Source organism: Neoarius graeffei, chromosome 19 (genome assembly GCF_027579695.1).
Source record: "Neoarius graeffei isolate fNeoGra1 chromosome 19, fNeoGra1.pri, whole genome shotgun sequence".
Lineage (NCBI taxonomy): Eukaryota > Metazoa > Chordata > Actinopteri > Siluriformes > Ariidae > Neoarius > Neoarius graeffei.
Genome location: NC_083587.1, coordinates 5,026,794 through 5,053,228, shown reverse-complemented (window position 1 = coordinate 5,053,228; position 26,435 = coordinate 5,026,794). Strand labels below are relative to the sequence as shown.

Genomic DNA, 26,435 nt, shown 5'->3' with positions numbered 1-26,435 from the left:
GATCTGGACTGCAGGCTGGCCAGTTCAGTACCCGGACCCTTCTTCTACGCAGCCATGATGCTGTAATTGATGCAGTATGTGGTTTGGCATTGTCATGTTGGAAAATGCAAGGTCCTCCCTGAAAAAGACGTCGTCTGGATGGGAGCATATGCTGCTCTAGGACCTGGATATACCTTTCAGCATTGATGGTGTCTTTCCAAATGTGTAAGCTGCCCATGCCACACGCACTAATGCAACCCCATACCATCAGAGATGCAGGCTTCTGAACTGAGCGCTAATAACAACTTGGGTCGTCCTTCTCCTCTTTAGTCCGAATGACACGGCGTCCCTGATTTCCATAAAAAACTTCAAATTTTGATTCATCTGACCACAGAACAGTTTTCCACTTTGCCACAGTCCGTTTTAAATGAGCCTTGACCCAGAGAAGATGCCTGCACTTCTGGATCATGTTTAGATACAGCGGCTTCTTTGAACTATAGAGTTTTAGCTGGCAATGGTGGATGACACGGTGAATTGTGTTCACAGATAATGTTCTCTGGAAATATTCCTGAGCCCATTTTGTGATTTCCAATCCAGAAGCATGCCTGTATGTGATGCAGTGCCATCTAAGGGCCCGAAGATCACGGGCACCCAGTATGGTTTTCCGGCCTTGACCCTTACGCACAGAGATTCTTCCAGATTCTCTGAATCTTTTGATGATATTATGCACTGTAGATGATGATATGTTCAAACTCTTTGCAATTTTACACTGTCGAACTCCTTTCTGATATTGCTCCACTATTTGTCGGCGCAGAATTAGGGTGATTGGTGATCCTCTTCCCATCTTTACTTCTGAGAGCCGCTGCCACTCCAAGACGTTCTTTTTATACCCAGTCATGTTAATGACCTATTGCCAATTGACCTAATGAGTTGCAATTTGGTCCTCCAGCTATTCCTTTTTTGTACCTTTAACTTTTCCAGCCTCTTATTGCCCCTGTCCCAACTTTTTTGAGATGTGTTGCTGTCATGAAATTTCAAATGAGCCAATATTTGGCATGAAATTTCAAAATGTCTCACTTTCGACATTTGATATGTTGTCTATGTTCTATTGTGAATACAATATCAGTTTTGGAGATTTGTAAATTATTGCATTCCGTTTTTATTTACAATTTGTACTTTGTCCCAACTTTTTTGGAATCGGGGTTGTACTAACACCGACCACTAGGCGGTGTGTATGACTTGTAATTGCTAACACTGGCCACTAGGCGGTGTGTATGAGTGGTGGTACACGTACATGGACAAACCACAAAAAATCGTATAAAAAGAGCATCTTGGAGTGGCAGCGGCTCTCAGAAGTAAAGATGGGAAGAGGATCACCAATCCCCCTAATTCTGCGCCGACAAATAGTGGAGCAATATCAGAAAGGAGTTCAACAGTGTAAAATTGCAAAGAGTTTGAACATATCATCTACAGTGCATAATATCATCAAAAGATTCAGAGAATCTGGAAGAATCTCTGTGCGTAAGGGTCAAGGCCGGAAAACCATACTGGGTGCCCGTGATCTTCGGGCCCTTAGACGGCACTGCATCACATACAGGCATGCTTCTGTATTGAAAAAAAATCACAAAATGGGCTCAGGAATATTTCCAGAGAACATTATCTGTGAACACAATTCACCGTGCCATCCACCGTTGCCAGCTAAAACTCTATAGTTCAAAGAAGCAGCCGTATCTAAACATGATCCAGAAGCGCAGACGTCTTCTCTGGGCCAAGGCTCATTTAAAATGGACTGTGGCAAAGTGGAAAACTGTTCTGTGGTCAGATGAATCAAAATTTGAAGTTCTTTATGGAAATCAGGGACACCGTGTCATTCGGACTAAAGAGGAGAAGGACAACCCAAGTTGTTATCAGCGCTCAGTTCAGAAGCCTGCATCTCTGATGGTATGGGGTTGCATTAGTGCGTGTGGCATGGGCAGCTTACACATCTGGAAAGACACCATCAATGCTGAAAGGTATATCCAGGTTCTAGAGCAGCATATGCTCCCATCCAGACGATGTCTCTTTCAGGGAAGACCTTGCATTTTCCAACATGACAATGCCAAACCACATACTGCATCAATTACAGCATCATGGCTGCGTAGAAGAAGGGTCCAGATCTTTCACCCATAGAAAACATTTGGCGCATCATAAAACAGAAGATACGACAAAAAAAGACCTCAGACAGAATCCTACATTAGACAAAAATGGGTTAACATTCCTATCCCTAAACTTGAGCAACTTGTCTCCTCAGTCCCCAGATGTTTACAGACTGTTGTAAAGAGAAAAGGGGATGTCTCACAGTGGTAAACATGGCCTTGTCCCAACTTTTTTGAGATGATGTTATGAAATTTAAAAATCACCTAATTTTTCTCTTTAAATGATACATTTTTTTCAGTTTAAACATTTGATATGTCATCTATGTTCTATTCTGAAAAAAATATGGAATTTTGAAACTTCCACATCAGTGCATTCCGTTTTTATTTACAATTTGTACTTTGTCCCAACTTTTTTGGAATCGGGGTTGTAATTACCAGTCAGTCCCCCCCCCAGTGGCCAGTGCTCGCCAGTAAAGAAATAAAACAAAAGAGACTGGCTATGATATAAGAAAATTCTACAACCCAGAAACAGATGGGAGCTCCGCTTTTAGGCAGTGCCTAAATCTATATATTACTGTAATTATGATAATTCATAAACCAATTTATTATTACTTTTAAGAGAATTAACTTCATTTATTCTTTACTGAAAATTAACACACTCAGCTTTGAATTAGTATTTAATCAGCATAAAAAGAAATCTGTACGTGTGGTTATATGAATCAGAGTACATTTGTGATTACTTAAGGTGTGTGTATGGTCGTGATTACATATGTGCATATAAAATCAATTTCTGTGGTGGTCTTATTTCTAGTTCATTTTGCTTTAGCAAAATCTTAAATTTTGATGTAATAGACTAGGTCAGAATTGCAAAAAGGGGCTTAAATAAGGAGTTGCAGGCATTTGTGAGTAAAAGTTGGCAAACAAACTTTTCTAAAGGTATTTTTTGCGCTGAATCCATTTTTGCTGTTTGCCAAGCTGTATCTCATACGTGGAGCCCAGTAGAGGGCACATTTGCATATAATTTGCATATTTCGAGTATTTCAATATAAAACTCTTCAATGTTGTACAGTATGAAAAAAGTAAAATAGCAGAAAGTTGCATATACCTCTTGGCTAAATAAGTACCAAATTTGGCTTCAATTGGGTGAAAGGAACTCTCAAAAACAGACTTTAGGTAGTGTGTGTGGTCAAAATTACCATATTAAATTATAAAATTCGTGGTCTTGAGTTTATAGACTATATAATAGACTATATAAAGGGTAATTCTTTCTGCTGAATCCATTTAGGCAGTCTTTTTATTTGTAACTCAGTAGAGTGGCAGTCTCATAGGCTAAAAAAATAAACAAATTTCTCAGCTCTGGCTCAGAAATAAAATCTTAAATTGCGACAGAAGATTTATTGGGTACAGAAAAAAAACCATAGGCTAATATTTAAAATACATAATATTTATCTCAGAATATTTTTGGTGAACACTGAACTTTTTATCCATTTTTTTTATATATATATTTATATATTTTTTTGGTCTTTTTTGCCTTTATGTAGGACATTTAGAGGGCGAGAGGAAATGATTGGGAGAGAGAGATGGGGAAGGATCGGGAAATGACCTTGGGTCAGACTCAAACCTGGGTCCCCGGATTTATGTTACGGCATCCCAGCCAACCAAGCCACGGCGCCTCCAGAACTTTGATTTTTTTTTTTTACTTGAATGCATCCATATAGGAACATCAAAATCATATGTACATAAATGATCTGTAACTATGTAATGTAACTAGGGTGATGGTTTAACATATAAACATATATTAACATAAAACTATAAACAACAACATGACAAGATCCTCCAATATGACTAATTTTCACAAAACAGCAAAAATACCACAGACTGTGATATCATGCCTGGCCAATGATCTTAAAATGAAGTTAACTAAACTAAAGTTCAGCAATTGCTACATTCTGCATCACTTGTTTTACACTTACATGCAGCAGAGCAATGTAAATGGGACTTTTTGCACATACATCGTGCACTCATACATCTTGATGTGCAGGTATCCAATGGTATTGACTGGTCTAGCTTCAAGCTACACACAGCTTCCATAATGATGTTCTTACAATCTGACAGACTTCATGGATGATCTTACCGACAGAAATATTTCAAATGCTACCAGAAATGTTGGCTTATATAGCTTTTGGATAGAGTTTTATGGTGATGAACTAGGGCTGGGCGATATGGAGGAAAAACATATCTCGATTTCTTCTATATCTCGCTATACGATATATATCTCGATATTTTCAAATCCCCCTAAATAAATAAAAAATAAGTAAAACTTCTGCTAGTAGGGACAGAACTGTATCAGTTTTTAAACTGCTGTGGGACAAAACTGTCTGTGCTGCTGCTCCGTAGTAAGATGTTTGCCTACTGCAGCATGGGCGATCGAAGCACGGGCAGTCTGAGTGAAGTCGCTGGAGTAGCCAACCGAAGGCATGCAGTGGAAATATGTGAAAACGCAATCAAGTAAATGCTACTGCACAATATTAAATGCTACTTATCTTTCAACTAACAGTGTTTTGAGGTGTTAGAGTGATAGGGTGACCAAACCTCTGTAATTCCAAAATGTAATTCTTTTTTCTCGATTAATTCGACATCTCAAAATCCATATCGAGATACTTGTCCATCTCGATACATCTTAAATATCAATATATTGCCCAGCCCTATGATTAGCAATATTTAAACACTGTATGGAAATAGAAATGATGGCAAAAAGTGATTTTATTTTGAATTAAAGTTCTTGTGGATAAGTTTGAAGTTAATTTACAAACTCTGATGTGATGGCAACAGTTTCCTTGCATCCTCAATGAAATGACTCAGGAATGTAAGATTTTCTATTTGTCTGCTTGAAATATAGGGATAAAAGAAGACATATTCAGGACAACAATAAGAAATGAAAGTGCAATTGTCCTTGTCACATACAAGTACCATAATTCTCACTACAAATAAACCTCCTAGACTTGATCATTATTGTTGTACATGATGTAAAATAAAAAAAACGGAATTTGCTGAAATTTTAGAGGTTATCTTAGATTTTGTGCTCTACAGACTTCCACATAAGAGATACAGCTTGGCAAACAGCAAAAATGGATTCAGCACAAAAAATACTTTTAGAAAAGTTTGTTTGCCAACTTTTACTCAAAAATGCCTGGGGGTGTCACATTATCTGAAAATCGACCTAGTCTATAATACTTTAGCATTACATAAAAATTTAAGATTATTTTTGTTATCTTCTATTAGGGTGGAGAGAGTTGTTGATCTAGCAGCATTAAAAGCTTCTCTTTGTAGTTCCAGAGGCTCTCCTTCCATGCTAAATGGAATACTATCAATTTTGTGTTTTAAGGTGCATGTGTGATTGTTATACCAGGGTGCTAGGTTTTATTTTATTTTCCCCTGAATTATTTTCTTTTAAGTGGAGCTACATTATCTAAAGTAAAGCAGAACATTGACTGTAAGCATTCAGTTGGCTGATCAAGTTCTGTGGGGTCTAACGGGGATCCAATCAAATTGATAACTCTGGGAGACTACTGATAAAACTTTATGCAGTAGTTGATGCGAATGTACTTTTGATGCGATGGCATGCAAGGTGCATATATTAAGACATTTCAAAAGAGATGAGGTAATGGTCTGAGGGAGCTTCAGACTGTATAAGTGTGACTATATTTTCTATATTTAATACAAATGCAAGTATTAGATCGAGAATGTGACGATTAGGAATCATACAAAAACCTCAAAAAAATAGGGTTAGATCCTGTGACACTCTCATTAACCCCTACTGAATCTAGAATGGACAGGAATGCTGTTCTCAGTCTCTTCCAGGTGATCAAAACAAATAACGTCTCTAACAATCTGTTGTCTCAATAAACAACCAGGTTTGAGATGAAATGCGCAAATTCAGAAAGAACTTCAGAATATAGACCACGGGTCAGGAAATAATAATTAGCTGAATTGACCAGGTAGAATTATTTTTTTTAGCTACATATATTAGGATAAAGAACTTCAAACATACTGAATTTTTGTTCAGGTTTTTGTATGATTCCTAGATTATCATTATAAATAACTGATGGCTTCTCCTCTACCAGTGAGACAAGGTGGATGCATATAGCTGGAAGAGCTTCATTTCAAATGGTCCATACTCATTTGGTTTGATCCACAGTTCTGTTATACATTGTAGTACATTAAACTCCTGATCAGTACAAATTCCATTAACAATTAGTCTCATGCTGCAGTATTACACTGATAATAGTGGTGCAGTTTAATTGTCACTTGTATGGTGGTAATTAATGACTACTTAAGATCAAAAGAAAACAAGAATAGTCTTGTTTTAAACATCACTAAGGTTACGTATTTTAAAACAGTCATATAACATGAACAATAAAGTTCAAAGTACAGGTCATTTTCAGCCAAAACTGTAATAATAACCATATTTAATTTGACAATTTTAAATCATGCAATGTCTACAAGTTGGTGCACTTGTAGGTTTTAAATGTAACTGAATAAGTAAACATCTTTCCAGACTGATCAGTGATGCAGTTTCTCTCCTGAGTGAAGGCGCTAGTGTCGTTGGAGATCACTCTGCTGAGTAAAACTCTTCCCACACTATGAGTAGTGATACGGCTTCTCTCCTGTGTGAATGCGCTGGTGTTGTTGGAGAGTACTCTGCTGAGTAAAACTCTTCCCACACTGTGAGCAGTGATACGGCTTCTCTCCTGTGTGAATGCGCTGGTGTGTTTGGAGAGCGCTCTGCTGAGTAAAACTCTTCCCACACTGTGAGCAGTGATACGGCTTCTCTCCTGTGTGAATGCGTTGGTGTCGTTGGAGAGTCCGCAGATGAGTAAAACTCTTCCCACACTGTGAGCAGTGATGTGGCTTCTCTCCTGTGTGAATGCGCTGGTGTTGTTGGAGAGTACTCTGACGAGTAAAACTCTTCCCACACTGTGAGCAGTGATGCGGCTTCTCTCCTGTGTGAATGCGTTGGTGTCGTTGGAGAGTACCCTGTTCAGTAAAACTCTTCCCACACTGTGAGCAGTGATACGGCTTCTCTCCTGTGTGAATGCGCTGGTGTGTTTGGAAGTGACTCTGCTGAGTAAAACTCTTCCCACACTGTGAGCAGTGATACGGCTTCTCTCCTGTGTGAATGCGTTGGTGTGTTTGGAGATTACTCTGATGAGTAAAACTCTTCCCACACTGTGAGCAGTGATACGGCTTCTCTCCTGTGTGAATGCGTTGGTGTGTTTGGAGATGACTCTGATGAGTAAAACTCTTGCCACACTGTGAGCAGTGATGCGGCTTCTCTCCTGTGTGAATGCACCGGTGTGTTTGGAAGTGACTCTGTTTAGTAAAACTCTTCCCACACCGTGAGCAGTGATACGGCTTCTCTCCTGTGTGAATGCGCTGGTGTGTTTGGAAGTGACTCTGCTGAGTAAAACTCTTCCCACACTGTGAGCAGTGATACGGCTTCTCTCCTGTGTGAATGCGCTGGTGTCGTCGGAGATCACTCTGATGAGTAAAACTCTTTCCACACTGTGAGCAGTGATGCAGCTTCTCTCCTGTGTGAATGCGCTGGTGTCGTTGGAGATGACTCTGCTGAGTAAAACTCTTTCCACACTGTGAGCAGTGATGCGGCTTCTCTCCTGTGTGAATGCGCTGGTGTTGTTGGAGATGACTCTGACGAGTAAAACTCTTTCCACACTGTGAGCAGTGATGCAGCTTCTCTCCTGTGTGAATGCGCTGGTGTTTTTGGAGATGACGCTGACAAGTAAAACTCTTTCCACACTGTGAGCAGTGATGCGGCTTCTCTCCTGTGTGAATGCGCTGGTGTTGTTGGAGAGCACTCTGCTGAGTAAAACTCTTCCCACACTGTGAGCAGTGAAACGGCTTCTCTCCTGTGTGAATGCGCTGGTGTTGTTGGAGAGTACTCTGCTGAGTAAAACTCTTCCCACACTGTGAGCAGTGATACGGCTTCACTCCTGTGTGAATGCGCTGGTGTGTTTGGAGATCACTCTGCTGAGTAAAACTCTTCCCACACTGTGAGCAGTGATACGGCTTCTCTCCTGTGTGAATGCGCTGGTGTTGTTGGAGATGACTCTGACGAGTAAAACTCTTCCCACACTGTGAGCAGTGATGCGGCTTCTCTCCTGTGTGAATGTGCTGGTGTTGTTGGAGATTACTCTGATGAGTAAAACTCTTCCCACACTGTGAGCAGTGATACGGCTTCTCTCCTGTGTGAATGCGCTGGTGTTGTTGGAGATGACTCTGACGAGTAAAACTCTTCCCACACTGTGAGCAGTGATGCGGCTTCTCTCCTGTGTGAATGTGCTGGTGTTGTTGGAGATTACTCTGATGAGTAAAACTCTTCCCACACTGTGAGCAGTGATACGGTTTCACTCCTGTGTGAATGCGCTGGTGTGTATGGAGAGCACTCTGATGAGTAAAACTCTTCCCACACTGTGAGCAGTGATACGGCTTCTCTCCTGTGTGAATACGCTGGTGTCGTTGGAGAGCACTCTGTTCAGTAAAACTCTTTCCGCACTGTGAGCAGTGATACAGCTTCTCTCCTGTGTGACTGCACTGGTGTGTCTTGAATACATTCTGATGACCAAAACTCTTTCCACAGTCTGAGCTGTGGTGAATTTCCTTCTGTATATCATTATGAGAAGTGTCAAAACTGAGAGCATCAGATGATGTTGGCTGACTACTGGAGCATTTGGAGGGGATCTGAAGCTCATATTTAATCTCTCCTGATTCCTGCAGTCTCACATACTCTTCATCGTGGCATCTTTGGATGTGTTTGTCAAGGTAAATTTGAGATGCATAGTAACGAGGACATGTGGAGCAGGAAAAGACCTGCAGCAAAGTCTTCTTTACTTCTGGAGAAGTGAAAGGACAAAAATCAGAAATTGAACATGAAATGCAACAAGATTATAAAATATAACACTAACCCAATGTAAGGAAGCATTTTTACTGAACCTCAAACATTCAAGATTCTACATGAATCAAGACTGAGACAAAAAAAGTTTGAGGACTAACATATAGCAGTCTCTAACTAGGAGTACTGGTACTGTAGATTCAATAAAGGTACTAGAACAGCAGCTATGCACAGCATTGGCCATAGCCCCGTGGGTCTGAGTGACCAAGGGGGAGTTGTTGGTTTCTGTTTGATCTAATGTCAAGTCTAGTTACGGTAATGGCAAGCCTTGCCTTATTTACAGCTCGTCCAGGATTGTGAAGGAAACTCAGCCCTTGCATTCAAAGATCCAAAAATGGGCCTTATTTATCATGCTGGATATGAATAGATTTATTTGCAAATGGTTTCTAGTAGCATTTACACAAGAAAGTCTGTATTTTTAATATGGATTAGGTTGTCAAGTTTAAAACACATTAATTTCAATGACACACAAATTTAATGAAATTAAAAATAGTGGGATTTTGTGAAACGCAGTTGATTCATATTAATGTAACTGATGAAAGAAAGAAAGCCAACATCCAGAAATTAAGACATTAGTCATTTAATTAAATAAAAATGTAGGCGTATAAAAAAGGGGCAGACTGCAGCGATTCAGATGGCATTCAAGTAGTTCTGCAGTAGTATAGGAATTTCCTTACTGCAGTATTTGAAGAATGCCACGGTGTGGTTTGTTGTAATAAAGCAACCAAACTTCCACCTGTTTAATTATTCATTCATCTGATGCTATTTGTCCCTTAACATGTTGAAGTTCTTCAGCTACAAGAGTTTGAGGAGCTAAAAATAAATATAATTAAAACATTATTTCTCCATGGCATGACTCTTGTGGAATCACTGAATTCCATAAAAATACTAAAAATGTTATTGCTTGTTAAACTGCTTGATAATATAAGCATCATCACATATACTCCTGAAATAAAGCAAATGTGTTCCAATTGATTTGTATAATGGTTGATGGGTTTGACTGACATGTGCATTAGCCAATTAACAACTTCACTTGGTTCAGGCATGCTGCATGTGTGTTCAACTAACTTCTCTTCAGCCAGCTGGTTGGATTGCACTGAATGTATTTGTGGCAGCAGGGGCATGGCCAGGGAAGGTGAGTGGCAAAGTCAATGCACCTGTTGTCAATTAAATGTTGTGTGCGTATTTGTTGCAGTGACGGTGGAGGTTAGAAAAGGGTCCCTCCTTTTCTAACATCAGCATGATGGAAGAGCGCGAAGAGAAGGGAGCTCTCCTGACCAGAACAAGTGTGTGTTCATGTATGAGCAACGAGCAAGTGAGCGAATGAAGCTGAAAAGCAAGGTAAATAGTAAAAATAAAGAAGTGCGTGTGAACATCAGCTCCCGCCTGCCATGCTTCTGTACTCCACCCACATCAGGGACATACTATAGTGGTGCTGAAAGCCAGGAGTATGGAAGGGAATCACCACATGCAGTCCTCCCCATTTAAGGATCTCATCCATGCCCTTGTTACCACCCAGCAGAACCAGCATCAAGTGCTGACCGCCTTCCAGAAGGAACAAGAGCAATGCTTTGAATCCTTGATGCTGGCCCAGCAGGAAGATTGCCAGGCGTTCTGCTCGTCTTGGCGGGGGCCTAGATTGCCACTGCGGCAGACCCTCCCCACCTCACCCTCACGAAGATGGGCTCACATGATGATCCACAGGCCTTCATCGCTCTCTTTGAGCAAGCTGCCGAAGCATGGGGGTGGCCAATCAAGCAGCATGCCTACTTCCACTACTGACCGGCAAGGTGCAGCTCGCTGTGCAGCAGCTCTCCACCAACAGTTGGCTCATATACGTGGACCTGAAGTGAGGAATCCTGCAGTGTATCAGTCACGCCCTGGAACATCGTCAGTGCTTCTGGACGCTGACATTAGAGAAGGTCGGCCAGCCGTTTGCATTTGGCCAACAGCTCCAGGACACCTGCTGGCAGTGGCAGAGGGCAAACAACTGTGACGCTGAGGGGATCATCGACCTGGTGACACTGGAGCACTTTACTGCGGGTCTTCTGGAAGGAATGGCGGAGTGGGTCCAGTGTCATCGCCCGGTGTTACTGGGTCAAGCCATCGAGCTGGCAGAGGACCATCTGGCAGCGGTTCCAGCAGCAGGCCTTTTCTCTTTTTCTCTCTCCTTCCCCCCTCCCTCCTCTTCCCATCCCCACCCCATTCCTCCACTGTGGAGATGGGGGGCGGCTCCCCTCCAGCCGGCCCACCGCACCCATGGTGTCTCCCATGTTCTTCTTCCAAGTCTGTCTCTTCTCCACCCCAGGTGAGTGACGCCCATAACACCAGTGCAGAGGGAAAGTCTGGGCTGGTATGCTGGCGCTGCGGGGAGCTGGGACATCTCCAGAGTCAGTGCTCCACAATGGAGGTGGGAGTTGTGATCTGGATCCCCTACGCACCAGAGACCGCCCCCTATCGGGCCAGAGCGTATCGTATACCGGGAAGTGTCCAAGGGGATACATCAGACCTCAATCCACCAAAGCCTGGTGCAAGGTTTTGTGCACTGGGGACAGCACAAGCAGTGAAGGTTGTGTGCATGCATGGGGATGTTCATAATTATCCTCTAGTGCCGATCCATATTCTGTTTCAGGGACAAAAGCATAAAGATGGCAGTTAATCCTCGTCTCACCCACCCTCTGATTTTGGGGACTGATTGGCCGGGATTCAGAAATTTAATCGAACACACAATAAGGGGTGGGTCCTGCGTCCTACGTCATGGGGGGATCCCGGTGTGGCATTGACTGGGGAAGCTGTCACAGAGTTGTCTACATCAGTGCGATGCAAAGAGTAAGGAGCAGCTAGCCCCTCCTCCCTCTCTCGGGGATTCCCTTGAGGATTTCCTATTAGAGCAGTTGCGACACAAGAATTTGCGTCATGCATTTGACCAAGTGAAAGTAATGGATGGTCAAACTCTCTAGCCAAATATGACACCCTCCTTCCTGTATTTCACTATTAAGGACAGGCTGTATCAAGTGACGCAGGACACTCAAACTGGTGAACAGATAACACCAGTTGTTAATCCCTAAGAGCCATAGAGAACCTGTGTTCCCTGTGGCTCACTTTAATCCCATGGCTGGACACCTAGGACAGGATATAAAACTACCCCAAATAATAGGGTGCATCAGTTGGCCCCTAAAAATGAAAAGTTCCTCCGATCATGATGCATTTTTGTTTTTATGTTCCTTTTGGTAAGAAAACACACTGGGTGAAATATTTTGACAAAATTCAAAAGTTTAATGGTGGCACCAGCAGCTCAAAGTTAGGAAAAAGCTGCTATTGTATGACTTTTATGACAAAATTTCGATCACTTTTCATGGAACATTATGGCACCTTATCTCATCTCATTATCTCTAGCCGCTTTATCCTTCTACAGGGTCGCAGGCAAGCTGGAGCCTATCCCAGCTGACTACGGGCGAAAGGCGGGGTACACCCTGGACAAGTCACCAGGTCATCACAGGGCTGACACATAGACACAGACAACCATTCACACTCACATTCACACCTACGGTCAATTTAGAGTCACCAGTTAACCTAACCTGCATGTCTTTGGACTGTGGGGGAAACCGGAGCACCCGGAGGAAACCCACGCGGACACGGGGAGAACATGCAAACTCCACACAGAAAGGCCCTCGCCGGCCCCGGGGCTCAAACCCAGGACCTTCTTGCTGTGAGGCGACAGCGCTAACCACTACACCACCGTGCCGCCCCGGCACCTTATAGAGTATACCAAATATCTTAGATACACATTTTTAGTACATATTCTAAATACACTGCTCACAAAAATTAAAGGAACACTTTTTTTATTGGGCCTGGCATGAAATCAGTTAAACCTGTCTGATAATTTTCTGGTTGGTTAAGCAGCTGAGGGCATCGTTAATCACTTTCAGCTGTATTGGTGTTCATGGAATTAACAACAGGTGCACCACAGTGGCAACAATCAGAAAACCCTCAAAACAGGACTGGTTTTACATGTGGAGGTCATTTCAAGTTTCTCCCTCTTGATCTTTTTTGGCTGATTTTTCACTCGTGCTGGTTTTGGCTTGAGTAATTATCTCTACTGGCAGTATGAGGCGATTCCTTAACCCTACAGAAGTTGCACAGGTTGTCCAACTTCTCCAGGATGGCACATCCACACGTGCTGCAGCAAGAAGGTTTAATGTGTCTCCCAGCACAATCTCCAGAACATGGAGGAGATTTCAGGAGACTGGTGGTTATTCTCGGAGAGCTGGACAGGGCCGTAGAAGGTCCTCAAGCCATCAGCAAGACCGATACCTGCTCCTTTGTGCAAGGCGGAACAGGCTGAGCACTGCTCGAGCCCTACAGAATGACCTCCAGAGGGCCACTGGTGTGAATGTCTCTACCCAAACAATCAGGAACAGACTTCATGAAGGTGGCCTGAGGGCCCGACGTCCTGTAGTGGGCCCTGTGCTCACTGCCCAGCACCGTGGAGCTCGACTGGCATTTGCTGAAGAACACCAGAATTGGCAAGTCCGCCACTGGCGCCCTGTACTTTTCACAGACGAGAGCAGGTTCACCCTGGGCACCTGTGATAGACGTGAAAGAGTCTGGAGAAGACAAGGAGAACGTTATGCTGCCTGCAACGTCGTTCAACATGACAGGTTTGGTGGTGGGTCAGTGATAGTCTGGGGGGGCATATCCATGGAGGGACGCACAGACCTCTACTGCCTAGGAAATGGTTCTCTGACTGCCATAAGGTATCGAGATGAAATCCTTCAACCCATTGTCAGACCCTACGCTGGTGCAGTAGGTCCTGGTTTCCTCCTAATGCACGACAATGCACGGCCTCATGTGGCAAGAGTATGCAGGCAGTACCTGGAGGATGAAGGAATTGAAACAATTGAATGGCCTTCACGATCCCCTGACTTAAACCCAATAGAACATGTGTGGGACATTATGTTTCGGTCCATTAGGCGCCGCCAAGTTGCTCCTCAGACTGTAGAACAGCTCAGGGATGCCCTCACACAGATCTGGGAGGAAATGCCACAAGACACCATCCGTCGTCTCATTAGGAGCATGCCGCGACGTTGTCAAGCATGCATACAAGCTCGTGGGGGCCACACAAGATACTGAAAAGCATTTTGAGTTGCAGAAATTAAGTTTTTGAAAAAATGGACTAGCCTGCCACATCTTCATTTCACTCTGATTTTAGGGTGTCTACACAATTGAGCCCTCTGTAGGCTGAAAACTTTTATTTCCATTAAAAGACTTTGCATCCTTTTGTTCCTAAGACATTGCCCTGTCGATATTTGTATAGATATCCAACTTCATATTGAGATCTGATGTATCTAATGTGTTTCTTTAAAGTGCTCCTTTAATTTTTGTGAGCAGTGTATATTATCAAGCACAGTTTGAGTTTTAGCTGTTCATTGAATCATTGTTCAACTACTTTTAAACAATACAAATGTATTATGAATCACATTAATGCTTCTCAATCCCTTGCAAAGGTTCTTAACATGATCTCTGGGTCACAAGAAATCAATAAATGGAGTCCAACATTGTGATTCAAACCTTACGCGAAAACATAAAATAAGCGTTTTTTGGCAAAAAATGAACCTCATGGTGCCACCATTAGAATTTTGAATATGGTCAAAAAATTTTACAGGATGTCTTTATTGGTGAAAAGGAACACCCAAACAAAAATGCATCAGATTTTATGAAAGTGAGGGCAACTGATGCACCCTACCGAATAATGGTGCGTTCTATTGGCCAGAGGTTTGCGGGGACGTTCGTTGGTGGTGTGCGGCATGCCACGAATGCCAATTAGTAAATCTCACAGCCACTCCAAAAGTGCCTTTGCGCCTGCTCCCTCTAATCAAGACCCCATTCGAGAGAATTGGTATGGATCTCGTCAGGCCATTAGATCAGTCAGTACAAGTATATTGCTTTATTTTAGTTCTGGTGGACTATGCAACACGATATCCAGAAGCAGGCCATGCTCCGCACTGTGTGCAGAGGCATGCAGTGTTGCGGAAGCACTCTTCCGTGTTCTCTCCCGGGTCAGGATTCCTAAAGAAATCCTGACAGACCAAGGCACTATGTTTATGTCACACACACTTCGTGAGCTGTAGGGAATTAAATCTATCCACACCAGCGTCCATCACCCACAAACAGATGATTTAGTAGGGTTTGGAAGTTTGTAAGCGAAGATGCATGTAATTAGGATAAATGGCTCCAGCCCCTGTTATTCGCAGTACAAGAAGTCTCATAAGCCTCCATGGGGTTTTCACCATTTTAATTATTATATGGGCGAAAGCCATGCAGCATTTTGGATGTGCTGCAGGAAAATTGGGAGGAGGGACCTTCAACCAGCAAGAACGAAATTCAGTACATTCTCGACCTGCATGCAAAGCTCCACACCCTCACATATTTAACCCAGGAACCTTAGGGAGTTCACGCCGGGAAACAAAGTACTCGTGTTAGTGCCCACTTCAAGCTCCAAATTAGTTGCCAAATGGCAAGGGCCCTTCGAGATCACACGGCAAATCGGGGATGTTGACTATGAGGTGAAGCGAATGGATCGGGGCAGGGCTCTGCAAATATACCACTTCAGCCACTTAAAACATTGGAACAAGGGGGTCCCTGTGGCATTGGCACTTCCAGAGAAGCTGGGATCGGAGGTAAAAACAACTAAACCAACAACCCAAACCACTCCGGTCCCTTGTGGAGTCCACCTCTCACTGGCCCAACTCACAGAGGTTGCCAAGTTGCAAAGAGTTATCCGACGTGTTCTTGCCCCTTCCCGGCCACACCCACCTCATAGAACACCACATTGAGATGTCCCCAGGGGTGGTGGTGCATAGCCACCCTTACCCGGACACAGAAAAAGGTGGTTTGGGATGAACTCAAGGCCATGTTCAACATAGGCATAATCAAGGAGTCACACAATGACTGGAGCAGCCCGGTGGGCCTGGTACCCAAGACCGATAGGTCGGTCCGGTTCTGTGTAGACTACAGAAAAGTCAACACGGTGTCTAAATTCGACGCATACCCAATGCCTCGCATTGATAAGTTGCTCGATTGGTTAGGTGCTGCTCGCTTTTATTCGACACTGGATTCAACAAAGGGATATTGGCAGATCCCCTTGACTCTTCTATACAGAGAGAAAACGGCCTTTTCCACACCATTTGGATTACACCAGTTTGTCATGCTTTCTTTTGGGTTATTTGGGGCTCCTGCTACGTTCCAGTGGCTCATGGACAAGATCCTCCGTCCCCATGCCGCGTATGCAGCAATGTACCTTGATGACATTATGATACGTATACAGCAATGATTGGCAGCAGCACCTTGAACACTTTAGGGCCGTCCTAGACTTGCTAAGCTGTGCGGGGCTCAGAGCTAACCTGAAAACGTGTGCAATTGGGCGAGTGGAAGTATAGTATCTGGGTTTCCACTTGAGGTCATGGGCAGGTGCATCCCCAAATTGACAAAACTGCACCGATTGCAGCCTGCCCAAGACTGAAAAGGGAGTGAGGCCGTTTCTGGGGCTGGCTGGCTACTATCATAGGTTCATACCGAATTATTCGGACATCACCAGCCTGCTGACTGATCTCACTAAAAAGGGAGCACCAGATCTGGTCCAGTGGACGGAACAGTGCCAACAGGCTTTCAACCAAGGTAAAAGCTGCACTGTGTGGGGGGCCACTTTTACACTCCCTTGACTTCTCTCTCCCTTTTATTTTGCAGACGGACGCATTGGACAGAGGGCTGGGGGCTGTTTTGTCCCAGGAGGTGGAGGGCGAGGAACATCCCGTGCTGTACATCATGAACCACGCCAATGCGCGGATCACCTGTTGGTATCTCGCCCTCTCGCCTTTTAAATTCAAGGTAGTCCACAGGCACAGATGCTGGTGGCGGAATTCATATCCTGTCGGGGGTTATGTGGCAGTGGGGGCGTGGCCTAGCGTCAGTTTGTGAATGGAGGGTGGGGCCAGGGAAGGTGAGTGTCAAAGTCAATGCACCTGTTGTCAATTAAATGTTGTGTGTGTGTTTGTTGCAGTGACAGTGGAGGTTAGAAAAGGAGGGAGAGCGAAGAGAAGGGCGCTTTCCCAACCAGAACACGTGTGTGTCTGTGTGTGAGCAGCGAGTGAGTGAATGAAGCTGAAAAGCAACGAAAATAGTAAAAATAAAGTGTGTGAGAACATCAGCTCCTCCCTGCCATGCTTATGTACTCCACCCACATCAGGGACATATTACAGTATTATAATGTGTCCCCCCCCCCCCCGTTTCTGTAATATGGGGAGGTCGGACAGCATTATACAATAGTGTGTGTTTCCTGTGACAGGGCCTTTTTTTCCCCCCTTGATTTCTCCTCAGTCTTCTCCCTAATTTAGCCATGGTCAAGTATGGTCCAGTATCACATAACAGCTACCAACCAGGGAGGGCCATCACGTGCTTCCTCTGAGATAAGTAATACCAGTTGACCAGCTGACCGCATATTTTACTCATACAATGTCAGGAGGGAGAAAGCACACTCGGAGGAAAACCCAATCCACTCAATTTCTATTAATATGTGCTCTCACACACACCCAGCGCTGAGAGCGCTGTCAGCCGCGCGGTAAAGTTTTAAATGTTTTTAAAGTTTTAGAGACTTTTTTCTGTCAAGTTGGTGAATGAAATGGCCAACGGACAGTTTATCCTACTTTTCCTGCTGACGTTTTGTCAAATCGTAGGACTGTACAACTCATTTGCGGCTAGCAAAAACACGGAAGCAGGTTTGTTTGTTGAATCAGCTGGTAACAAACATTCCAGTCAAATACCCTTCGGACATCACCAACTGTTTAATAAATTAATCTGACCGTTCCATTATGCCCCCAACAAACAACGCACCAGGAGGAGAAATGTTGGAGAAGTAAGGATAAATGTTATGCTACTGGTTGTCACAGAAAGTTTGCTGCTATGCGGGGATGTTCATCCTTGCCCTGGACCATCCACCTGCAAAACACCTAGGTGTCCATGCCCTAACTGTGGGAAGACTGTGAGATCGAATGCAAATGCAATTGCTTGTGATTTGTGTGACGAGTTTGTTCACATAAAATGTGCAAACATAGACCGTAAAACATACACTTTGGCCGTCAAAGCGCAGGCAAACATTCAGCTGGTGTGTAATGCCTGTTGTGTGCATGAAATGTGCTCCCCTGATATCCTGGATTTTACGCGAGAGGATGATGCATCTTTCGGTGGGGATGCATCTGATCGAGAAAGGGGATACGTCCTTGGAACTTTTAAATCAAAGAGGGTGTAGGTGTAATTATGCTTATGTGTATGTAGATTGGTGTCAAGTGATCAATCTTTAATAATTAAATTGAATCAATCCCATTGAATCATTTAATTTGACTCATCTGAATTGAATCATACCATGGAATCACTCATTGAATCGTTTGAAATGAATCATTCAAATGAATCATTTAGTGAATCATTTAGTGAATCATACCAGTATTTGATATAACTCAGAATTTTGATCACTTACCAAGCTGCATCCAATATTCATATACACCTTAAAAGTTCTTTTGCGATGTGGGTGACTTCAAAAGTATCGAAACAGCAGACAGACACCACACAAAATTCCAATAATAATGGAGTTTATTATAACAAAGATAAAAAGTAAAAATAAAAGGAAAAAAGATATGAATAATTGAATGGCAGCAGAATGAAATCTTCTATGAACAGACTGTGTGTGTGTGTGTGTGTGTGTGTGTGTGTGTGTGTGTGTGTAAGCAGATTTAGCTTTGTAGGCTAACTAGACAAAGGGAATGCTAGCTACCATGTGCTTTCCAAGTGATTAGCTTTGTAGGCTAACTGGACAAAGGAAAGGAGGAGGGGTTTCCACGCTTTAAATGTAAGCACAGGAGAATTTGCTATAAAGGTTGAATTGAATCAGGACTCAGGACAGGCTTTCGTCTAAACTGGGGAACAGGGGCGCTGCGCCCTCTTACTCTCGGCGTGCGCCCTCGTACCGAAATGCCAACTGAACCCCAAGTCACACTTAGGCCATGCACTTGTATGCTACTGCACAACATGTAATCTTTCTCAAAACGATCGTTTCTCTGTGAAAACATCCCAGCAACACCAAGTGACAATGTGTCTGATCATCAAATACATTATAATTACTCCAAAAATATTCTAATCATAGTAGATACACCGCCAGACGGTGCAAAAACAATCCGAATTGGCGTTTTCCAGACTGAGGCGCCATGTTTGTTTACTTGTCGCGGCTGCTCTCGCGAGATTTGACATGGGTTACATACAAGGTCAGCTGATTTGTAGAGCGAGACTGAATGACCTTTCACCCACCGGCGCGGGAGCTTTTGACAGAAGTAGTTTGCGAGTTGTGTTTGTTGACACTTGGGCATTTAAAGATGTCATCCCGCGGCACAAAACGGAAGAAAGCCAAAGACTGTCCGGGACAGAAGATGATTACTTCTTTCTTTTTCAATGTTGACAGACAATTTGTTACAATTTCCCTCTCAGATAGCCTCAGAATATCCCATTGTAGCCTCAATTTTTCAAAGGCTTTGCATGGCGGAGAGGGGGGGGGGGACAACCGGCACCATCCCCCCGCTTCGCTCCCTCGCCATGGTGAGCACCCTCATACTAAATTTTTCTAGAAAAAACCCTGCAGGATATTATCTAAAGCTGAGATACAGGCCTAGTGTGGAGACAAAAGAGAGGAGGAGGGGTTTGCCACGTGTTTAAGGCCTAGTATGGAGACAAAAGCTCTTCCAGACCGCTCACCCCTAGCTCTATAGTATTATTCAATTTACTGAAATCTTGATGAGGCCAAGATATGCATGAGTAATGAAATTAGGATGTTAGGAAGGAGAGAGAGAGAACATGCAAAAACTTATTGATTAACCAATTTAAATCAACAATAACAAATGATAAAAATTAAAATTCAGTGTGCACACTTCATTTCCTGCATATAACTTCACACTAAGTGAATAACTAATTTCTAAAACTAGTCTTATTGCCCAATGCCAGTCTTACTTCAAAAGTCTCGTCTTTTGAAGAAAGCAGAGTCTTCCTGGAGCTTTGGAAAAACTTCTGTAGGGAGGAGAGGAGGTTCTTTGAAGAGGCTTCATAGCTCGTGAGAAGGAGAGCTCTGTTCAGCACCGTGCACGGGTTCAGGAGGGTCCAGCCGTTTCCCGAACAGATGAAAAACAAAGAAAAACTGCCTTTTGCTTGCAGTTTTTGTACGTACTGAAAAGAATAATTGAAAAGAATAACTGAAAACCGGTTTATAATTCGCTTGAGTTAAAGCGCGCGTGTTTCCAGAGTCTACCGTGAGCAAGGGTAAACAGAACGGGGAAACGCGCTGAAGCGTGGATCTTGCAAGAAAGAGTCGTGGTTTCGGACGGTCCGATGGTGAGCATCTCTTTATGGTCTGTTCCTCGCTGAGTTCAGACACCAGAGATAACAAAATGGAGTCTTCCAAGCATTTTTGAAGATCATGGAGGAGGTGATGTAAGTGGTCCCGCCCAGGTGTGACGTAGGTCAACGCGAAAGTTGGCTGGGAGTTGTAGTTCTTAGACACAAGATGGCGCATGGTACCTACATTCCCCCTTTTGGTCTCAGGGGTATGACGGAGTCGTAGCACTGAGAGCACCATATCGTACCATCGCCGTGTCCATAGTCCTTGAGGTAGACTTGTTCTGTACAGTTCATGGTGTCCTGTGAAGACTGTGTAAACTTGTGAGTTCCAGTGAGACAGTTGGAGGTAGAGGCACTTGGGCATATAATCACTATCTAACTAGATTAGGGTTACCTCAAAATTCAAACAGTGAACACTACATATATACTTCATTTCCTACTCAAAGAAAATAATAAAATGAGAAAAGAGAGGAAGTGGAGTAAAGAAAAGAGGTGTTAGTGTTAGGGTGTTAAACCTAATCTTCTGGCAAGGTAACAGCAGCAGGTGGTTTGGCCAGAAAGCGTGCGCTACTGTGGCCAAAGCTGTCAGGGACGCAGACCCCCTTACCCAGCCTGGCGTGTAGTGTCGCTATTCGTTTGTGTAGCATGCATGCGATGCCAGCGGAAAAGATCCAGCCATTGAGAATAAGTCCCAAAACAATCAGACTTATGGTAAATTCTAGGTCAGGTGACTCTCTGACCCGGTTTTGGGAGACTATGGTCGAAATTCCATTCTGACCTAAACTAAATTTCACCGTTTTGGTCCCTTCAACCAGCAGTTGCTGTTGGAGGGTGTTACTGATCTCAAGATCATAACCTTCGAATGCATCTATCATCTCAATCTCCGAATCGTACCTGTCAGTACTAAGATGGTGTAGGGTGATGTCACCTATGTGAATGGTGGCTCCCTGTGGTACACTAAGGAACACCGTTTGGTTTGGGATTTTCATTCTTGTGGCTGTGTTGTGCTGGTTGTATGACATCAAGATTTCAGTTTTTGGAGTGTTAACAACCCACCGACTACCAGCTCTCTCTACTCTAGTTTCCATATCCTCGTCCTTTGTGGATATTTGACCTACACACTTTTGTTCGGGCGCTTTCGCCCTCAATCCACGCAGGCGATCTGTAGTGTCTCTAATGAATAGGTTGCTTGGGCAGACCCAGTGGATGTCTTTAGTGGAGGGGCACATCTCTAGGTTGGGAATAAAGTAGACAGAGGGGTTGTCGTCATGGTATGCTACCATGGGTGGTGTCTGTATGTGTATACGGACATTGTTTTTCCAGAAACCCACGTTGAGGACAGACTTGAGTCTATATATGTTGGTTTTCTCAATGATGGGTAGATTTAGTATGAAACCTATCTCTAAATCTTGTGGACTCACAAAAATGGGGATAGCACTGCCAAGACTATAGGCCAGGTGTATTTGCGAGGAATGCACATTAGTAGTAGTGGTGGATTTTAGTATATTCTCCACCAAGTTAAGGGGTGCGAGATACGATGGGACCTTGCCACTACTCAGGGAACTGATCGAATCACCAACTTCCCTAAGCAGATCTTGCATTAAATCCCTGACTACTCTGACGTATTTGATCTCGTTCTTGATTATTTCAGCCAATTTGTCTACAGTCTGCATAGTGCTATAGATTAGATCAGTATGCATGTTAATGGTTAGTATAGTTCCCTGCAGGGATTTGCCTAAGCCCTGCAGCTCTTCTTGTTGGGCAAGCAGTTTCTCTCAGATCTCTGGCATTTCCTTTTGCAGAATGCTAACTTCTCTTTTCAGCGTACTCAAACTGACTGAGTTGGCTGCAGAGAGACCAATAGAGAACAAGGACCCAATGGCAGATGCACCGATAATTAAACCCCCGAGGAACCTTTTCTGACATGTTTTACCGCTCAGCTCTTCCTCGGTGACTATGAATTTTTGTAACTGTTCTAGCATGTGGGTAGTGGTGCATTTAGCGTGTTCAACTACATTAGATATCTCGCCCTTTGGTCCGTTATCATCGGTCGAATGTAGCAGTGACTTGAGGTGTTTGCGGTATACGGCCCATGGGTCTAGCCGGGCGTATACTCGTTGAGTGTGGATGCGACAGTTTGTAAGAAGGAGCCCAGGAGCCTCCTGCAGGATGATGCCAGCTGGGGGGCCAGGCTCCACCACCTCACTTGACTGACTCAGTTGTAGGGTGAGGAGGATGCACAGGATTCTGAGGGAGTCCATTCTGTAACATACAGAAAGGGTTTTTTATTTTATTGGGTTGGTAAATGTGATCGGGAGTGTTAGTGTATGCTTAAGGGTGAGTGAGGCATACAAACTAGGTGGACAGGATGGGCCTAGCTATCGTCCACCCCCTTTTGGAGTGAGGACTGTTCAAAAGGTTTGATTTGATTGCTATGAACCCATCGGTAGGAGAGCGTCTGATTAGGCCTGGATGTCCTAATGCAGTACGCGACGGGGGACAGTTTTCCCACGATCTCGAAAGGTCCTGACCAGTGTGGTAGGAACTTCTTTGAGACTCCTACCGGCTTGGCAAAGTTGAAGTAGAGGACTTTGTCGCCTATTTGGTATTCGTGATGGGAGACTTTCCGATCGTAGTAGGCCTTTTGTCCCTTCACGCTTGTTTTGAGATTCTTTTGGGCCCATGCAAAGGTGGATTGTAGGTGGCGTCGTAGGTCGGCGACATGTTGATGTGCGGTGTATGCAGTGGCGACGCTCATGGTCTCTGGTTTGTATAGGAGATGCAGGGGAAGAACCGTCTCTCGCCCAGTCATCATCCCAAAAGGTGTGACTCCAGTGGTGCGATGAGGGGTGGACCGAATGGCCCTTAGCACCAAGGGAAGTTTCACGTCCCGAATTTTACCATGGTTTGTGACATACTTCTGCAGCATGCTCACAATGGTTTGATTGGCTCATTCAACCTGACCAGAGGATTGAGAGTGGTACGCGATATGGAATTTCGCCTCAACGCCTAACATGTTCCACAGCGCAGCCATTACACCAGCAGTGAAATGGGTGGCTGTGTCTGAGTCGATGGATAGAGGGAGGTTTTTCAAAGAATTGTGGCCACTAGGGGGAGTCGCGATGTCGGGTGTTTCGACACCGGACTCGGTGTGCAAAGACATGAACTGAAGTTCATCGGAAATTTGATCTCGCGTAGCGCTTGTTTGATCGGTGCTCGCACTAATCTCATCGCAACGAGTTTGTGCATGTTTTGTGGGATCCAACGACGGTGGGGTTTTGTTTTGTGTGAAGCTGACTAAGTTTATGTTGCAGGGCTTGGTTGGGATTGGGTCGCCTTGTGAGAGCCGTGTCTGAGGGATGGTGGTGAAGACTTTAGCACACGTGAGAGGCGCGTTTTGTGGGTTTGCCTTCACCACCGGGGGGGGGGGGGGGGGGCCCTACATCCTGACCCTCGCCTGCTGTTTCAGAGGGATCTCCTCCCCCTTTCACGAGATATGCCCGTGGTCCTGGCCTAGTCATGCTAACGGACAGCTTTTGTCATTTTTCTTGGGCTCTTTGGTTTTATCAGTTGAGGAATTTGACTGTTCCTGTAACAGTCTTCTAAATTCAGCCAAGCAGGCCTTCAAAGAGTCCAGCTCTGAGTGGGACTCATCAGGTTGGTCCGAGTCACTGTGTCGGCTACCTTTGCTCCTACGTTTAGTGTTACGGTCGGAACGCTCCTGCCATCTCTGGTCAGAGCGGGGATGACGGTTTTGCTGCTTACCGCCTTGTTCCTTATGACCATTCTCATCTGATGAGCGGTTGCCATGGTCACTGTGGCCTTTCCATCGGTCTCTCCTGGCCTTACCTTGCCGATTCTCCCACTCACCTTGGTGATGGCTCGGCAAGGGGCGGTTTGGACCGTAGTTTCTCCAGGTGGGTCCCCCTTTTGGAGCTTCGCTTCCTTCTAAGGTTAGCGGGGGCTTGTTCTCACCCTGGAGGCTAAGGACTCTGGGTTCATCATCGTTTCCATTTGTGGGTTTGACGATGGTCTCCCAGGTCATTTGGGCTAGCTGCCTAGTGTCCCTCATCGAGTAGAAACCTTGTCGACACGTCAGTGTGACATGGGTCTGCACGCTTGGGTGGAGGTTATGTAAGAAGAGGGATTTGAAACCTCTATCTTCTTCTAAACCTGGTGCATTGCTACCCTGGAAATAGGCAGCATGTAACCGTCAATAATATTCACGAGGTGCCTCATACCGTTTTTGTTTGATTTGTAATGCACACAATGTCACGGAGGTTTCATCCGTGTACGGCGCATATTCTTCCCTCGTGTAATTGCGAAGTTTCGAATAACTATCGCGAACGTTTGGTGGTAGTATCTCTAAAAAGGCATGGACGCTGCTACTGGAGGTCTTCCACACCAATTTAAGCTTCTCTCGCGTTGTGGCTCTCAGTAGGTCCATCAGGCATCGGTCAATTTCTCGTAAATCATTTACGTTGGTTCTTTTATTATCGGGATCGAATCGCTCGATATCTTTGGCAAGTAGGTCAATTTGCCGTATGCGGAGGGCTTGGTGCGTGTCCTTACGCGACCTCCTTCGCTCTCCTGAGGGCTCACTATCTGAGCTACTCTGGAATTGCTCCCATTCCGCACGAGAGTCGTAGTCTGATTCACCCGAAGGTGGATCAGGGAAGCTGTAGCGCACTGACCTCGGTGTGCTACGGACCTGGGCTCGGGATGAGCGCAGGGCGACTCCACCCTGGCTAGACGACGACGGAGTCGTGTAGCGAGTTGATGGAGTTTGGCGGGATGCCTGGTGCTCGACCAGGTAATCTTTGGTGTCCGGTTCGGACGCCTCTTCCCATGCTAAACTTTGACGCATGGTTGGGGGTCTCTCACGCCCCTCGCGCCCTTCTTTGGGGTTCTGCTCCTTGGCAGCCCTTCCGGTGCCTTTCTCTAGCCTTTCAGTGCACTCATCAAGGGAGTCCTTCAAGAGGCTACGCTCCCTATATAGATCATTGACCTCGGCTGCCAGCTCGGCGTTGCTGGAGGTCAGTCTACCAACTTCTCCGCAGAGGGATCTGATCTCTTGATCAGTATCCTGGAAGTGTAACAGGAATAGTTTACCTCGTGCATCTTGGACACTGATTGTTGTTCTCTTTGGATCTCTCATTTGTGTTATTGAGTTGATTATGTTAGCTTGGCAATCATGCCTACTCATGCCCCTAATGGTTGCCCTTTCGGAGTCAGAGCAGTGAATGAGGTCTGCGATGACCTCAAAAAGAGACACGTCTTGCTCGTTGTCTTCAGTCTCGGAGGCACAAGGGGATGCCATTTTACTTAGATTGGGTATTGGGTAATTAATCAATCAATGAGTCAATTATTAATCAATTATTATTAATTAATATTAAATATAATTTTTTTAAATTTTTTTAAATAATAATAATAATAATAATAATAATAATAATAATAATAATAATAATAATACATTTATTAACAATATCTCTCAACAAATAAAACTACAACATACAAATAAATATATTGAATAAAAACTCTAAAACCCTGTCCAGGGATCAAAATATATACTATCCACAAAATTGAAATAAACTACTCGATTCGATAATTTTTGACTATATCCGCATTTTCAAAGTAATTGTTCAGTTTCTTAATGGTTCTCGATCCTCTAAGACTTAATACAGCTGATTTGATAAGAATGAGTGACAGTTTGACTCTTAGCCAGTGTAGGACAGCACTGTAATCTTGGTCCTTTTGTCCTTGAAACTTTAATCGATAATTCGCTAATGAAACGTTCCGCTTCCCTTCCATTCCCTCTATAGGGGGTAAAGACTAAAGGGGTGAAGGAGCCCTGTTCAATCTGTATAACGCGTTGGTTGTATTGGCGTTTCTTTTCATTCTCGTTGGTGGAGAATGTTGTT

At 44.2% G+C, this 26,435-nt stretch overlaps 1 protein-coding gene across 3 annotated transcripts in view; it reads right to left on the bottom strand.

The window, feature by feature from the left end:
* Positions 1–5,555: 5,555 nt before the first annotated feature.
* Positions 5,556–26,435, bottom strand: part of LOC132867675 (zinc finger protein 585A-like) — a 146,303-nt gene continuing 125,423 nt past the window's right edge. For all 3 annotated transcript variants that reach the window (XM_060900669.1, XM_060900670.1, XM_060900671.1), the window contains one exon: positions 5,556–9,025. In XM_060900669.1, coding sequence (XP_060756652.1) covers positions 6,756–9,025 — 2,270 coding nt within the window. In that variant the 3' untranslated portion in view covers positions 5,556–6,755. The remainder of the gene's footprint in view (positions 9,026–26,435) is intronic.